General features: G+C 39.8%; 1 protein-coding gene across 1 annotated transcript in view; it reads left to right on the top strand.

Moving 5' to 3' along the window:
- ST6GALNAC3 (ST6 N-acetylgalactosaminide alpha-2,6-sialyltransferase 3) overlaps window positions 1–18,017 on the top strand; it is a 284,689-nt gene extending 266,672 nt beyond the window's left edge. The window contains exons 4-5 of the mRNA XM_035017715.1: window positions 14,615–14,722; window positions 15,787–18,017. Coding sequence (XP_034873606.1) covers window positions 14,615–14,722; window positions 15,787–15,973 — 295 coding nt within the window. The 3' untranslated portion in view covers window positions 15,974–18,017. The remainder of the gene's footprint in view (window positions 1–14,614; window positions 14,723–15,786) is intronic.
- The last annotated feature ends 563 nt before the right edge of the window (window positions 18,018–18,580 follow it).

The raw sequence follows: 18,580 nt of genomic DNA, 5'->3' as shown, positions 1-18,580 counted from the left end.
CATCATGATGCACACTTTAATCTTGCATATGTTATATGTCATTAATATCTCAGTAAAGCTGGGGAGTGGGGGACCTGATTCTAGAGGTAAACGGCTACAAAGGGTGAGTGTGAGGCTTAAGCTAATTTTAAGTGGTGATTTAGGCCACATTCCTGACATGTGGTATATCCTTAGATGTATCAGTAAGGCTTTCTGTTACATCATCAATGAGAACACATTGGCAAACTGTTTAAACTTCCTCGGGAAATAAAATATTGTCCATTTCCTACTTAGGATCAACCTGCATTCCAAACTATTCAATTAAGTTGGACATATTGGGTGCCTACTGTGTGCCAGACATAGTTATCTAAGACGGGACATTTTTGCTGACCAGCATCCCTTCACTGGCAAGTTTCCAGTCAGTTTGCAAGTCAGCTATTTATAAATTGGGACACTTTTTGCTAAAGAAACAAATTTAAAAATAGTGGTTAGATTCTCAAGCCAATCTTCAAAAGCTAATTTAATTTATAATAAAGTGGAACTCAACTTCTAATAGAATCCTCAAACATAACTCCATTTATAAGCAGTGATTTTCAACCCTGGCTGCACACATCACAGTATAATCACCTAGGAAAGCTTTTTTTCTTCTGTAGTTATTTTAAAAAATAAGTATGAAGACTCAGACTGTACCCCCAGAACAATAAATTCAGAAGCCATTATCAGAGCAGTGGTGGGAAATGGAGCCTGGGAAAGGGTGGAAAGGACTGGAAACAAGGCCTCTAGGGAGAGTGGCATCAGGCCTGTTACTAGGAAGTAGAGGTCAGGACTCCAGGGGGTAGATGGTGGGGTCCAGGTATTAGGGCATGGATGGGTAAAATAAGAAGAAAGGACGCCCCTGGGAGAAGGAATAGACTATAGACTCACAGCCTTTGGGAGATTTTGGTCTCTGGTGACAGTAAAGGGTTTTTGAGGGATGAGGAAATGATAAAGGGGTCTGGAACATTCAGCTTCAGGAGCACAGGATTGGTGTGGCAATGGTGGGGAGGAAGCTGGCAAGAACCTAGTTGGTCAGGATCATTCACCAGTTCTCTTTGTCCAGTTAATGAGGGAGGAAGGCAGTTCTACCTTCAAACCACTTTCTTATTTTAGGATAAGGCTTTCACAGAATTTCATGCCTCATATTTCCTTCCTACAAAAGGCAAATGTGTAGTTTTCTTCATCTTTTTGGCATCATTATGGACCCTCAGGACTAAGCAGAGGTAAGGGGAAATGGAAGAGGAATGGACGAAATCCAATAAACAGGGTCCAATAATAAGAGTAGGCTGGTGATTCTGTCCAGCTGCTGTCACTATCCAACAGCTTCCAGAATTCTGTAGCTCTTAGTTCTAGTGACTCCCTTGCAGCTTAGTCAGCTTGTCGGGGGTCAGAAACATGGGCATAAAGTGTTACCAACAGCTGGTGAAAACAAATATACCAGGTGGAGGATCTCCTCAACTGTTTTCCTGTGTCCTCATTTTTTATAGTTTGGGTGCGGAGATTTCTTTTTCTGACATTCTGCGACTGTTGCAATGCAGGGAGGTCTATTGAGATAACATTCTCACATTTCAGTCAGATACTCTCAAGTTCTAAGTTGCAGTCTGTATTTCTTCCTGGTACTTTCTATGATATATTGCTTCACCTCTGTGTTTAGTTCTCTCTTTATGGCATTTTGTCTACTCTGGATCAACAAAAATACTGGGCTAGAAGAATTCTGGAGACACGTGAAAGTTTTCTCTCCTGAATGGAGGAAAGGAATTATTGCCATTATCTTCTCTCTTCTTTACATTTTTGGATATTTCTGATTTTTTTCCTGATATGGGTAGAATAAATTATTGTGAAAAGAGGTGGGGATGCCCTGTCTCTACAAGTTTCTGGAGGTACTGGTATGGGAGAGTTTCTGGTATGGAGAGGGTATGCACAGGAAGATTTCTTCCCATGTGTGAATTTACTGTAAGCAACAAACACAGAGGTCCCTCCCCTCATAGATTGCTGGCCAAGCTGTGTAACAACACTGTGGGAAAAAAACACCAACTCCATGAAAGAAATTCTTCAGTTCAGTAAGCAGGGAGTCTAGCTCAGTTGGAAAATCTGGATTAGATTTCAAAGGAAGAATGTTCTCCTCTCAAACCACATCCCATCTCAAGAATAGAGAGAAAAATGGATTTTTTTTTTTTTAGGACTGAAATTTCTGCACAAAACTGAATTGGAATAACATTCAACCTTAGTGGTCAAACAGCTAGTTTAATAGGTGAGACTCCATTAGCTTTCAAGGAAGATTCTGTCACATCATTTGACTTAAGATGTTGTGCCAGAGCAGACAGACTCCCTTTTAAGGAATTTGCTAGGCTAGAAGAACTGGATCGGTGCCTGCTTTGATACACTGATGATGGCCTATCATTTGCAAAGGTGTTGTGTGTAAAGTAGTCAGTGAATGTCAGCCTACTGGAAAACTGACAAAGCCTCCTTCTCTTAGAGACGAAACTCCTCAGTGCCCAAAGATTCATATGTCAATTGTTGCTTCTGACCTTTTCTAATTGAATTATCCTTCTTTAGTGAAAACAATTTTAAAGGTGTGGGAAATGGGGGTACTGCTTAGCTTTTCCTATTAAAAATAAGTATACCCCTCGAAATAATTTATTTCAGGACTTACTGAGCCATGTAACTCAGTCAAAAAAGTGATAATAGCTTCAGATAGGCAGCAGAATTAGTCCTTCTTAACTAGAAAGTGAGAGCTACTTTGAGTTTTTCAAATTTCACTATTATGTGTAGCCCCAGTTACTCGGGCCCTGGCTGAGGCTGGTTTAGTGATGATCCCAGTGGTACTGGAGGCTTTAACGAGAAGCTTGGATCCCCAATCTCCTTCAATGGGGTGAAGCGACCTCAAATTTCTGTCTTCAATCCTCGTTAAAACTTTTGGTTGTTTAAAAGTTCTTTTTAAACATAAATTTTCATTTTGAAACAGAAACAAGGGCTTGGAATGCATTTTTTGTCAGAAGCAAGTTTGAGTCTGATTCTGTGCTAGGATTATTTCTAAAGGAAAATCTTGGTTTGACTCAAGTTCCAGTTAAGTCAAAAAGCTAAGGGAAAGTGAGTAGGTTCATTTCTTGTCTAAAAAAGGAAAAGTGGCAGGGAAAGGGCTTTTATCTACTTAGATATACTCCTACCTGATTACAATCTTTCCCTTTTTTTCCCCTTCGGTCTTAAGGAAAGTATATGCAGAAAGAATGGATGATAAGAGAACTAGAAGAGAAAGCCAAACCCTTCCATTAATTACCTTTATCTTAGCAGTGGAATAGGCACCTACGCCTTAGGTAGAGAAAGGTGATTAGCATTCAGAATACTGAAGCCCACATCAATTTAGGAAGGGCATGATTTCAAGATAAGTTGAAGGGTAAGTTAGAAAGAAGCAATTTTTTAAAAGCCTAAGTATAAAACTAAGATCAGATCAAATAGTGATTGTTAATAAGAGCTAAAGATTAGTCAGAAGTGAAGCCCCTAATTATACTAGAGTTTTTAATAGACTCATTTTGTTGGAAAAGGTCTTAGAGGTCAACCAATCCAACTTCATATCTCTGGTTGCAAAGAACAGACACCTCCTCCAACAGACACGAGCCAAAGAGAATTTATTGGAAGGTTATAGAACCTAAGCCTGGAAGGAAGCCATGCCTGGGGAGGGAAGTGGATCTAGGAACTTGATTACTATTTCAGGACTTGTCCCTTCATTTTTTTTTTTTTTAAGTTGATGCATATCTCCACACCTGTGGCATAAAGCTGTTGTCTGAACATGACCATGGTTGAAATTCTAAAAGCTGTTTTGAATCCTGAAGTCATAAATACAGATCAATAAAGTGATAGTATCTCTGTGCTAAAATATACAGCCGTACCTTCCAGCATGGGCTCTGTTACTGTAACTGCAATTCTAGACCTTAGTGATGAAAGACCCTAAGCCTATCTATGCCAGTCTTCTTATTCTACCATCAAAAAAAAAAAAAAATGTGGACCAAGAAGTTGCAAGTTCAAGATTTCCTAGAGGGTTATCAATAGAATCTGAAGACTTGAGGTTCTTTGATGATTGCTCTGTCAGACATGTGGTGCCTTGGACGATTCTGAGACTGATGACTGAGAAAGAACTTAGTTAAGAACCTGAGTTTTCTGGTGTCAACTGTCTTTGGGCAAGTAGTTTATATCTCCCTGAACCCTCGTTTGTATAATGGGGATATCAATACTCCCCATAGGTCAGGGTTGTTGTATGGATTAAATGACATGACCTATGCACACCTCTTGGAACAATGTCTAGTACATATACATGCCCCATAAATGATAGCAGTTATTATTATTAATAAAAAAATTAGTCAGCTCTTTGCTGCATAACAAATAACCCTGAAACTCAATGGCTTATGAGAACATCTATTTCCTGCTCACAGGTCTATGATCAGCTATACCTCTGTTAAGCTTACTGAACTTGGCTCCAGTTTGGGGTTCATGTCTGCTGCATGGGTGTCCTCACCCCAGGAACCAGGCTAAAGAAGCACACCCTACTGGGATGTGTTGTTCTCTTGATGGAGGGAAGATGTGTAAGAAATGGGAACCATGTGATGCTTTTTAAATTCTTTACTGGGGGGCACCTGGGTGGCTCAGTCGTTAAGCATCTGCCTTTGGTTCAGGTCATGATCTCAGGGTCCTGGGATCGAGCCCCGCATCAGGCTCCCTGCTCCACGGGAAGCTTGTTTCTCCCTCTCCCACTCCCCCTGCTTGTGTTCCCTCTCTTGCTGTGTCTTTTTCTGTCAAACAAATAAATAAAAAATTTACAAAAATCTTTAAATTCTCTACCAGGAACTATCACTACTACTTCTGTTCCACTGGTCAAAGCAAGTCATTTGGCCAAGCCCAATGTCAAGGAGGTAGGGAAGCTACTGCACTCACAAGCAAGCCATGTTCAGGGAGGGAATGAACAATACAATCTAACACAGGAAGGTTGAAAGAAAATCTATGATCATTGAGACAAAGGCCTCTAGAGTAGCTTGAATAGTCTGAAACTAGAACCTACACAGGCTGTCCATAATTTCTCATGTCTTCGAAATTATAGGCCATTTGGGTAGATCCAGGGCAAACAACAGAGTTTGGAAATAGAGATTAGGTATAAAAGGACACAGTGGCATCTATAAAAGGACACTATAGAAACTTTACTTGGTGGAGGAGAGTTTGCTTTAGAGGTCATTTAGTTCAGCATTTCTAGAGCCAAAGGTATTTTAAAGGGCTCACATCCTTAAAGCAGCAATGGTATTTGTTTTCATTTCCATTTGTCAAAAAAAAAAAAAAAAACCTCAGTCAATTCGACATTTATGTAAAAAGTGTTTCCCTTTTAAATGGAACAGGTCGAGAGCCTCCAGGTGTGTATTGAGAAAGGCTGCTTGGTGGTAAGTGAAGATCAGAGAAGTTTGCTCATGACTTGTAACTTAGTTTATAACACAGATGAACACTACTGGGTACATCCATTCTCATCACACATATTTTAATTGTTTTTATTCTTAGTCATATATTGTTTACATTTGTTCACAATTCTGGATTAATGAGGAATTTAATGAGGAAGAAAAAAACATAATTCTGCCAATTTTTCCCTAGATACTTTTCTCCAGATCCATAAATTTCCATCATCTGAAAAGACTAGCTATATAGAACATCAAGATACCTCTAATATTTCAAAATGTAATGTAAGGGAAAAAATAAATCAGTGTTATGTATGCATCCTGTCTCTAATGAATAATCTCTTATGGGAATAAACACTGATGATGTTTTGAGGTCCATTCCAGATTAGAGGACAGCTGAGAACTATTCAGTATTCCCTTTATTCTCATACCTCAGTGCAACTGCAGAGGCCATTCCCTCTGTTTGAAAGGCTCTCTTCCTTCTTCTTTTTCTGGCTGGTGTTCTTATTTAGCTTTAATCCACAGCTCAGCTCTTACTCTGAATTGGGAAAAGAATCACCTTCACCACATTCCCTCAGTTGTGTCTATTGCTCTTCCCTCGGTAGTCCTATAGCACTTGCAGGGAATTATCTCCTTGATAGCACTATTTCGGAACATGGTCATCGAGTCTGTCTCTCCCACTTGACCCTGAGTTAAGATCAGGGCAACTTGGTATTTCCTGAGCATAGTAACGTGTCTCACACCTACAGTGTGAATGGATGAGAGGAAGCAGAATAAGCTTGATGAGATTAGAAACTGAAGAGGATGTGGGGGAGAGCATTTCAGGAAGAAGGAAGGTATACATCAGCAAAGTGAGTGAAAAGACAGAAACTGGCATGTACAAGATGTGTTTAAGGAGCAAAAAATGGATGCACATGGCTAGATGAGAGAGTTCATGAGAAGTCCTAGAAAATAGAGTGGGGAGTTTAGGTTTGTGGGATAGATGCCCACTGTCTTAGCCTGCTTGGGCTGCCATAACAAAATACCCTAGACTGAACACAACAGAAATTTCTTTTCTCACAGTTCTGGAGGCCGGAAGTCCGAGATCAGAGTGCTAGCATGGAGAGTTTCTGGTGACAACCCTCTCCCTGGCTCGAAGACTTCTCACTGTGTTCTCACATGATGGGAAAAAAAGAGAGCTCTGGTGTTTCTTCTTCTTCTTAGAAGGGCACTAATCCCATCACGAGGGCCCCATCCTCATGACTTCACGCAAAGCTAATTACCTCCCCAAAGCCACATCTCCAAATGCCAACGCACTGGGCATTAGGGCTTCAACATAAGAATTTGGAGGAAATACCTTTCAGTCAATACTGTGTGGTTAAGGAACCAGACCTGCCTTAATGAAGCGGGCCCATGAGATCTCCACCATCCATCCCTGCCATTCCTGAGGTTCCATTGTTCGTTTAAGAAAGTGAATGAAATCCCAGAAATCAACATTTCCAATTGAAGGGGATTAAAAGCCAAAGGGCAAGAGCAAAATAACCTTTTAATTTCTGAAACGAATGAACAAAGTAATTTTTGTGAGTGGTATCTTCTATTTTTACAGCAGCCATAAATCATACCTTTGGGAGCTGCACCATTTTACTTTTAAATGTACATTTTGAAAAGAACACAGTCATTTCTTATTATGCTTCTTTTGTACAATTTCGTTGCATTCATCACAAGTCAGAGAGTCCTGTTGATTCTATGGCAGGAAAACTGTTATATTCACAGTCCAAGTGCCTACGGATTAGCACAGGCATTTCACATTAGCTGATTGGGAGGGTAAAGCAGTCTTCCTCTAAGATTTACTGCTTTCTCCATTTACTCACTGTCCATTTTTCATTATATTTCATGTCTGGATTCCTTTCATTTGGTGCATTCTCTTAAGAATCACCATCCACAGTATGATATTTTTATCCATTTCAGAAGTTTGTGTCCATTTGCAAATGATTCAAGCCAAGATCGAGAATTCTGCTGCCTGATTTGCGGAAAGTTGTTGCTGTCTAAAGATTTGCTGGGCATGTCCCATTGATAGATAGTACAAATATACAGTGTTAATATAATGGGAAAACTCCAGAGTATTTCCATATCTCCTGACTATTGAATAATATACAAAAATATATGACTTGGGGACAGCTGAAATTGTTTCCACACTTTGAGCTCTGCTTCCATTAGACTGGTTCACAATATTAGATTGAATCCCAAGGTGCTACTGATAATCATCAGCTGTTTTTCTTGCCCAGTCTCTTTGTTTAAATGTATTCTTTCATTATCCATGGGCTTTTGAAAAAAATGGGGGAAAGAATGTTTTTAATTGAATAATCTGTATTCTGTCAGGTATTCTTTCTCCCTAGGAAGGTATATGGAAACTTACTTTGCTATTTTTATTTATCCTGCCAGTGTAGTATATTGATGAGAGAATAGAGATCCAATAGTGTTAAAACAAGACATGAAATATTGATTAATTCTTTTTTTAAATTCCCTTTTTACTCCTGAGTGTAGCAGATTTCAGAAGCTGCTGCCAATATTGTGCTCTCTAATAAACCTCCATTATTGGGAGGGTTTTGATCCCCTTTGGGCTTTGATAAATGATAATTATACTTTTAAAATGTTTGCTTGGAGTGCCCCAGGCCTTGTTTTCATCAGTTCATCGAAGAAATGAGTAAGAAACAGTAAAATTTAGGCTGAAAAATTTGAGCCAAAGGCCCCCAAAGGAACCATTCCATGAAGAGGAAGCAGCCAGAGACTGAGGCAACTTGTTCCTACCTGACACATTTTTCCTTTTCCCATTGCACATTCCCCATTGCAGGTCAGGACTTGCCATTTGGGTCTAGACCAAGTGAATTTGCTGATTCCTAGGATTGTATTGAGAGGTAAGATAATGATTTCGTATTGACCAAACCTGAATGGCTTCAGATAGGTTTGTAAAGAAAGAGAAAGAAGTAAGATGTTTGGCTGGTTGAAGAAAAGCAGTGGGACAGTGAGCTGAGTGGGCAGAATGGGAACTGTAGATAGGGAGAACATGGATTTTTAGGATCAGGGACATCCTCAAGGCAAGCCACTCAAGTCAAGAGGAGGTACTGGGGAATCAAGAAATCTATTGCCCTTTTAGGGCACAGGTGATCTTGGAACAGAGGAGAATCTGGTGAGCTATGAAAAAGAACTTATTGCACAGAGCAGCACCCCCCAAAAAAGAATTATCTCATCTAAAATATCAATAGTACTGAGATTGAGAAACCCTGATAAAGAGAAAGTGCTATTATTTCATCCATCAAAAGCAAGTTTCTTGAGTTCAGAACCCAAGTCACTGAGTTAATGGTGTTCAATAATTAGCAGGGCATCCTGTGAATAAATAGTAGATTCAATGTAATCCCATTTTCTTTTGAAAAGTATCCATTTTAGTTTCTTCAGTTCCTCCCCTGAAATTCCCCAGAAGGGAAATCTCACTCATTAGAAAGTTTGAGCTTTCCAGGCAATAGGAAAATAAGGATAGCTTGACAGACAATGAATCCCTTTGGGCATGTGATGACCTTTAGACATCAAGCAACAGTAAGTAAACATCAAGGGGCAAGGTAGCTTATATTTTATTGGTAATAAACTAGATGAAAGATCATATTTTAAATGATATGCCTTCAAGCATGTGCTATATCAAGGTGTTGACAGCATCATTTTTCCAAGAGATGAGCAAGTAAATTTAAGTCGTTTCCAAGTAGTAAGTATCTTGATTACCAAGGAGCAGTGGGATGCAAAGCTTGGTCAGTGGAAACAAATGATTGATAGCTTCCTCTTAACACTTCTGCCTTTATTTTCCTCGGCATGGCTCATTATTCTGCCACGTTAATTTAAGCTTTCTTATTGTATTGAATTAGGGGTTTAAATTCTCTTATCATCCCTATGGGAATCTTGATTGTTTATTTGTAGATGACAATAATTGTTTTTATCGATCCCCAAATGTAGAAGGTATAAAAAGTGCTATGGCTGATGGCCAGCTGGTACAAAGTTAGTGCCGCGTGCATGAGTGACAAATTACAAAACAGTATTTGGCCCCAGATGAGATCCTTTAAGAATTTTTAAAAGCATCTGATAGTTATCCCTAGGTCCCTTCTAGCGGAAAAGCATAAACAATTTCACATACATCGGCTCAAGTCTTTTTGTTGTTTTTATTGAACCCCCAGAGGTCTACTTGGGCATAATTTATACATCCTCATTTCTAGTACACCCACACAGCAGGAGTTTGGAATGGTGTAGCTACAAGAATTCCCAGAGCCAGTGCCATCCAGGCCAGTGAGTTCCATTAGGGACCCAGATCACCAAGGCCATTATTCAGAAGAATTTCTGGATTAATCTAGCAGTTGCCATTATGCCACTGTAAGTATTCTGTAGATGACATTAGCTCCAAGTATTTTGAGAAGAAACCACTTTGCTATCCCCAGCATGTACTATGGGTAAGAAACCTCACATGATTTTACATCCCAAATTTATCAGAGGCACTAGAGAGAGAAAATGCAACTGTCTAATTAAAGTGCTGTTTTTAGGACAGGACACTTCAGCAGTCTGAGTCCCCACAGTCAGAACCAAATGCAACACAGCTTACTTGAAGATTTTTAGCTTAACTATTATGATCTGTCTATCCAGAAACAAAATAAGGTTTTGCTTAAAAGTAATAGGTGAGGCTTAAAAGTCATCAAGTATCAGAGACATGGTAAAATTTCCTTATCAGTTAGTAAGATGGAAAGATCTTTGACCAGATGCCAAACTCTGAAATTCTTGACCTTCTTTTCCTGTGGTGAAGAGAAGATAGAATGTAGAGGAACCACTTTGACAACTGTACCCTATTTATCCTTTGCTTCCATTCTGAAAGTTTGCTGTTGAACACTCAAAGTGACTATCTGGATCAGAATGAGCCAGGAGAACTTGTTTTGCAGAGTAGAGGTCCACACGTCACACAAATGACCTCCCCCTCACCACACTTTATGCTCGAGCTATAGTATTATCTTGGTCCTTGACAGTTAGCCGCTCTATGGACAAACTGACTCCTAGAAAACCACATAAAAAGAAAAACATTTTGCCCTAATTTTGGTTTACTTTTTCTCTCACTCAAATTAAGCTTTACTCTGAATACTATGATCTCATTGTATCCTTGGTCTTGGACAGCCATTCCAGCACGTTCCATGAGCAATAGTGTGAAAGAGGGAAAAGTTTAGCGACTATAGCTACCACTATTGTGAGGTAAAACTTTACACCCTGTTTATATATGCCTCAGACATTTAGGTGCATGCCCACCACACAAGTGGGCATTAAAGGCGATCTGACTGATTAACATGTTTGTTAGTTACACATTCAGCATGTGTGGAGCACATTACTGTAGAATGGGCAAAGCTTAAAACAGATTGACTGTTGAGGGTGACAATCACAGAAGCATTTGGTTTTAAAATTGGAACAAATCCTAGATATGACTTAGTTCAACCATCTCATTTTAGAGACAAGGAAACTAAGATGACCCAAAGAGGTTAAATACATTATCGGAGGCTTGGTAGTGACAAAGCTGGAATGTGAAACTAGGTATCCACACTCTCAATTTCAAACTGCACTCTGTACTGACTCTGAAACACATGGGCTTGTGTTTTGTTACATGTATTGTGATGGTCTTGACAGGTGTGCTACCCCCAGTAGAACATGTATTCTTTAAGAAAATATTCATCACAGGGCACCTAGGTGGTTCAGTTGGTTAGCTGTCTGACTCTTGATCTCTTAGCTCAGGTCTTGATCTCAGGGTTGTGAGTTCAAGCCCTGTATTGGGTTCCATGTGCACTTAAAAAAAAAAAAAAAATATATATATATATATATATATATACACATATGTATATATATTTTCATCACTAACTTCTGGCATAGGATTGCAATAAATGTCTGTTAAAAAAACAAATAAGGGGCGCCTAGGTGGCTCAGTTGGTTGAGCGACTGCCTTCGGCTCGGGTCATGATCCTGGAGTCCCGGGATCGAGTCCCGCATCGGGCTCCCTGCTCGGCGGGGAGTCTGCTTCTCCCTCCGACCCTCCCCCATCTCATGTACTCTCTCTCTCTCATTCTCGCTCTCTCAAATAAATAAATAAAATCTTTAAAAAAAAAAAAAGAAAGGAAAAACAAATAAGTGAGACCTACTTTTCTTATTGTGTACAAATAAATGTTGTAATTTTTAGTGATCTCTGCTAGTGCGTGGTCAGCCTAGTAATGAAGAAGGATAGAGAGGATAGAAAGGTTGAAAAAGGTAGAACGAGAAGGCAAAAAGAGGTAAAAGGGGTATACAGTTCAAGTAGGAATATAACTGGAAAACAATCAGTACACAGACAAAATTTCTAGATTCAGTTTGGGAGCTTTTAATCAAGACTCTTGCCTCTTCTGATCTCTCCCAATTTTCAAATAAGGACATTTAAGCAGATGGTGCATTAAGCAGATCTCATCATTGCTGCTCTCCCTCAGACCCCAGAAGACAAGATGGACGGCAAGTTAAATTGTATAATAGGCAAAGTTGCTCTTAAGTGTATCCCACTTCCCTCTGGCATATCCCCCCTCCCATTTGGCACCCATTCCTAACCCATGTTGCTGCTACTATTCTTATCCCGGAGGAAAGTGCATGTAACTCCATGTGATCCTCTTTCTGGAATATTTTCCATTTAGAAGACACACCAGGAAGACAACTTACACGGTGGCATTTCAGATCAGTGGCAAGTGAGCAGAGGGGATGGATATGTATGGACTGGGTTTGTCTCTCCTTACAAAACATCCAAAGTCAATTAAAATAGAAGTGAGAAAATCCAGTTATCATACCCCTCTGTGAGCTTGTGTTCCTCCTGAAATGCTTACATGTTGTAAGTCAATTGATACTAAACAATGTCTGTTAAAAAAAAAAAAAAAAGAATCAAAGGATCCAGGGTTCTAAGCATAACCCATCGATGGCTTGGTACTGGAGAACTACATCAACAGTACAGGACATCAGTGGGAAGTGACTACTGGCTGGAGGGCTGTACCCAGAGAGTGGTTATCAGTGTGAAGTGTCAGTTTCTAGAAGAGCTGGCTATGCTCCAGCATGCCAGGAAGTCTAGATGGAAGGTATGAAATACAGTCTTTTTTAGAAGTGGTGCTGCACAGTTGCCAGATAACCTGGTGAGACCCAAATGCTCCTATGGGAAGAGATTAAGGAGATAGACAGTCATCTGTTTTGGATGGATTGGATCCCCTTGGCTAAAGCCAAGTATGGAGATCCAGCTTTTCATCCAGTATTCCTTTGAGCCATTGAAATTTGGCAGACCCTTCCAATCAGCACAACACCTAACTACCTCGGCCACTCTCCCCCTTCGGTTACTATGATTCCCCTCTTTTCCTTAAACATACCAAGCACACTTCCATCTTTATGATTTACCCTTTACACTTTCTCTTCCTGGAACACTTTTCTCTCATATGGTCTGTTAAGCAAGTGGCATCTGTCTCCTATCACCGGAGGTAGAGGTCCAAGCACTTCTTCCCACTGTGTCTTATTTGAACTGCCAAGAAAAACACAACACAGTCAAACACTGGATAGAGCAATGCTTTACTCACATAGAGAGGAGATAGAACAAGATCAGCTCTAATAGTGAGCCTTGGTCCTCATGGCCTTTGGGTCCTTCCTGGCAGCTGATTCAGAGCCCTTGGCCCGCAGGCAACCAAGGACCCTGTCCACTCTTGGCAGGGGATAGATATAGTATGCAGTTGACCAGGTGTCATGTAACATGTATACTTAAGCAGAGCAAAGGAGTACACATTGAGTCCAAAACAGGGAAAGATATCCCCACACAAGACAAGAACCAGGCACAGGATGTGAGGATCTCTTATAAAGGAAGTGGTCCAGGCTCAAAGCCCATTCTTTTTTTTTTTTTTTAAGATTTTATTTATTTATTTGACAGAGAGAGAGCGCAAGCAGGGGGAGTGGCAGGCAGAGGGAGAAGCAGCTTCCCGCTGAACAGAGAGCCTGACATGGGGCTTGGTCATGACCTGTCAAAGCCCATTCTTTTTTTTTTTTTTTTTTTAAGATTTTATTTATTTATTTGACAGAGAGAGAGAGAGCGAGAGCAGGAACACAAGCAGGGGGAGTGGGAGAGGGAGAAGCGGGCTTCCTGCCAAGCAGGGAGCCCGATGTGGGACTCGATCCCAGGACCCTGGGATTATGACCTGAGCCAAAGGCAGACGCTTAACGACTGAGCCACCCAGGTGCCCTGTCAAAGCCCATTCTTAATGCGGCCAAGATGAGAGTTGAAAGACTGCACACGTGAGACCATCTTTTCCAATATGTTCCACATGGCTTCTTACTATTCCCACCCCAGCACCAACAGCAACCTTCTTCTCCCCACCCCAACCCAGATCTTTGCTTCCATTATCAAAGAGGCCTTCTGAGGCCAACCTTTATAAACATAGCCACCTCCAAATCTATGAAGAGAAAATCTTTGGTTGTTTTGATAATTGTCGTATTGCCAGCATTTACGACAGTAATTGCACATAGTAGGTGTTCAATAAAAATGTGTTGAAGAGATTGGTAACATAGGTCTTACAAAGGAAAAGTCTTGTCTCATGATGCCTAGAAATCAGTGAAGGAAAACTTTTCAGATGCTTTCATAGAGCAAGTCATTCACCTACACTGCATCCAATTTACACTTAGAAACCCAACAAGTCTTAAAGAAAGTGATATGTCCAGGTAAGCCAGATAACACCATTATCATTCAGTTCCCATCAGGGCTCCAAGCAACTTTAGAAAACCTGTCCTCTGATATACAGCACTAATTCGTGTCTTACAGAAAATCAAATAAATTATTTTTTTACCCAAAGGGAGCAGGATTATTTGACTTCAGATATTTGCCATATGGCTTCTCTTCCACACAGCATAGCTTCTAGGCTTAAGGTAGTAAGAGTGAGAGCATGCCTATAAATTACTCAGAGATAATTCAAAATAAGTGTGTATCTTTGACAGATTGTCAAGTTTCTTACTGCTTTTTCCTGATAACAAGGGCTATGTTTTTGATAAAAGTTTGCTCACTTCTCACCACACTTTATTGTTGTTCTGTGTATGTTTTTTGTTTGTTTTGTTTTGTTTGTTGTTGTTTGTTTCTGTTCCCCCCACAGAGTCCAGTCTGGCTCTTATCTCAGCACGGGGTGGTTTACCTTCATTCTGGCCATGGATGCCTGTTACGGCATTCACGTCTACGGGATGATAAATGACACCTACTGCAAGTAAGATCACAGGAAATTATTTTTATGCATCTCCAATTCTGATATCTTGTCAAAATATCACAATTCATTTTAATACCATAAATCGGAGAAACAGATAAAGCAACAATTATTTCCTGGTGCTCTTTGCTGACATGACATTTTATTGTCAGTGCATCAAGTTGTGACTTTTAGGGGTGATAAAAAGAAAAATATTTACCACAATCTAATGTCAAATGTCAGAAGGAACATTTTCCCCTTAATCAGTGGCATATAAGGGATTTGTGGCTTGGAAATACAGAACAGGTTTAGTGGTTATTTAATTTGCAAAGCAAGTTTGTCATTTCTGCCGCTCTAATGGCCTGATGGATAGCCATCAATGGTTATATTTGATCATGAAGGACAAAATGTCCTGAAGCCTCAGAGAAGCTGACAGCTTAGCAAGAATTCCTGGAAATTATGGTTTACTAATAAATGAGTAATCTGCCAGATCCATATTTAAAATAGATATGTTTATCCACAGTATATCCCTGCTGGAGGGATCATTTCTAATTATTTAATAAAACAAACCCTCCTTGCTTCATCAAGGTAATGAAATATACTTCCACACTAACAATTGGCACAATGTAACTCAGAGAGTATTTTAATCATATTGTCAAAATAGTAACTAAGCCACAATCTTCATGATCAAATATTTCTACCCTAAGTATAATGGAGCACAGATGTACCAAATATCTTACCCTGAAAAATCACAAAGCTTCTTTCAAGCTCTGTAAGAGCATCAGGCCATCCGAAGTTTGCCTCCATTATACGCTGTTTCCTCCTTCCAAGATAGGTATATGTTTGAATGCAATTGGTGTGATATATAAATTTTATTTGATTTATTAAGGCACTAAGGATCTGGTAAATCTTCCTAAAAGCTTTTATACATAAAAGCTTTTAACTGAGTTCATGGACAAGAATCATGCATGGGTTTGCAAGTAAATGCATTTACTAGGCCCATAATGGATTCTTGCAAATGAATGCTTCATTCTTCATCTCAATTCTTCTCCCCTTTTCTTTTCTTTTTTTTTTTTTTTCTTTTTTAGGACAGAAGGATATAGAAAAGTCCCCTATCATTACTATGAACAAGGAAGAGATGAGTGTGATGAATATTTTCTTCATGAACATGCTCCATATGGGGGGCATAGGTTTATCACTGAAAAGAAAGTGTTTGCTAAATGGGCCAAGAAACACAGGATAATATTCACACACCCAAACTGGACAGTGTCTTGATGTTAGTTTTTTCTGATCTTGCCACAACACTTGACATGATCATAATACCACAACTGTGATGCTCATGATGCTGATGATGGTGACGATAAAGACAAAAACACTGACCAAGTTTCTGTACATTCTCCGATACGGATGGTGACTCTGCCAGTAATTTGAACTTGGGATTTCATGGAGGGTGGATGTGCTCTTTACACTCTTTCTGAAGGTTCAACATTACATATACCGCACTTTATAATTTAACTGGAATTTAAATGAAGGCCAGTAACATGACAGCAGTGACCTAAGACATGGGAAGATTATCCTTCAAGATAGCTGCCCAGAATTCTTGAACAGTGAGTAACTTTCAAAAGCCATGGGATTTGGCCTCGTGAGGCAAAGTTATTGACTCTCTGGTCTCTTGAACTTGAGCAGTTCCACCATCTTGAAGAATGGTTGATTGTCAAACACTGACCCAAGAAATGCTATCTGGGTACAAGTATCCTACCGCAGTTACTAGTTAGCCTAGAGGCAGAGAAGGAATCTCTTCCTGACAGACCCTGGTCCTACAGTACCTCCTATAGCTAAAGCCTCAGGCCATTGCCTAATTAACAATGAAGATATCACAGACATCCCACCCATCAGGATTCTTCAACAATTCAAACACTTAATTCAAAATGGGCCAACTAGCAAATCTTGAGGAATTTTCACTCTCACCACTCCATCCTCACTACCCCAAACAATATAACTAAACATGTCACTAGAGTGATCTCTATTACTGCTTAGTTATTTTTGGTCGAGTCCTAAATATTTCAGAAAGCTATTTAATATGTAAGATACCAACACTGTAATAACATATACTGTGAAAGCGTTCTTTAAACATAACCAAAAGGGTTTGCTAATTGTGCTTCAACATCCAACAACACAAAAATATATGCTTTTTAAAATCATGAAACAAGGAAAGCAAAGCATATTTTTACATCACTTTGTATCCTACCATACTTCATAATATATATTTGTATATTCAGATTTCTACTTTATAGGCTCAGCTGCATCTCTCCATACATTACATTATCGTTGCCAAGTGCCAACCACTAGACATGGAGAGGAAATGATTCCTTGTATTCAATCTGACCAGAGCTTTTGCCTTCTTGGGGTTCATTTTCCCCACAGTGTATCAGTTGTTATACCAGAATAACAACACTAATAATGACCTTAATGTCCAAAGTGCTTTATCATTTAAAGTCCTTATACATATGCTGTCCTATGTGATGCCTGTGACCACCCCACTGGGCTATTGCCTGCACATTCTGACGTCTCCTTAGCAGATGATCTGCAATTTGTTCATTGCTTTGATATATTCCAGATCTTTCCCTCTGCTAATATTTGTATAGAATAGCATTTATGTAGACTAGTAACCAATTGATTTCAGTGCCAAATAAATATATCAGGATTTTGCAAAAAGTATCACAAGGATCGTCCTGGCCATAGACTAGGACTCCTGTGAATGTAGGTACTTTTGAATTTTTTTTTTTAATGACTTTTTAGGTAGAGAAAAATGAGGAAGCAGGGACAACAGGAGGGAATGAATGCAGAGAAATACAGTTTCCTGTCCCATCTTGAGATGACATTGTTCTCCATACACTCATTGCTCATTAAATATGTGAGGCTTGATTTGCTGAGAGAGTGGCCGAGAGACCAAAAATATCCTTGCAAATGATTCAAAAGACACAGCCGAGCTTAATTGACAGAACGATTTGAAGGATGAAAGTGATGACGCATTTCACGTGAGCAGCCTTCTGGAGGTCTTTACCAGTGCTGGGTCCCATGATAAGTTCTCATTAAATGGGGCCATCTTGGGCAAAAGCCTCTTTGCTGCTCTCTGCTTGCCATTTGGTTAACACCAATACTCAGAGCCAAGAAAATGGCCAAACGCCACTTCCATCAACACTCCTGTTTTTTCCTCGTGTGCTTTTCAGTTCTATGTATGTCAGGTTTTGTTGAGCGGACGATGGATGGAAATGCCCACTCAAAGAAAAATAAACAGATGCAAATGTTAAAATTGTAATACAGATGGTTTTCCCCCCTGTTTTGACACAGAAGTTCCACTTTTAAATAAAAAGGAACACTTGATTATCAGAATGCTTCAGGGAATGCCATAATTTATTTTGTTTTCTGGTAAATGGAGGGTTAAATCGATTTGTTTTAGTCCTTACTAATAAGACACTTTGCCCCCTTCCTGGCTCCCCTGCCTCTCCATGAAAGAGACTTTGCCATACCCACACGTACCCTGCTGTGGGAGGTGTGTGTAGAAAAGTCAGTGTTTCCTCTGGAAGGGTGAGGGGGCGCCTCCCCTCTCCTCTCTTCCTTCCTCTCCCTTCCCCCCCTTTTTTCCTTAACTGAACCCCAACCCCACTTTCTATTGTTGTTGTCTCTTGCCTCCTTTTCTCTAAAAGTGGGAAACAAAAAAAACAGTATTCTTAATTTAGAAACCTAATTAGATGATTTCCAGTGTAATCAGCATTTTGATAGAATCACGTAACTTATTTTTCTCTGCAGTCTTAGTGTTCCCTGCTTCCATTTCCTGTTCCTCTTTACCCTCAGCTTCCCAATTCTAGTGGGAATACAAAG

Source organism: Mirounga leonina, unplaced genomic scaffold (genome assembly GCF_011800145.1).
Source record: "Mirounga leonina isolate KUSES-001 unplaced genomic scaffold, KU_Mleo_1.0 Mir_173, whole genome shotgun sequence".
NCBI classification, from domain to species: Eukaryota; Metazoa; Chordata; class Mammalia; order Carnivora; family Phocidae; genus Mirounga; species Mirounga leonina.
This window is presented reverse-complemented; position numbering and strand designations above follow the sequence as displayed.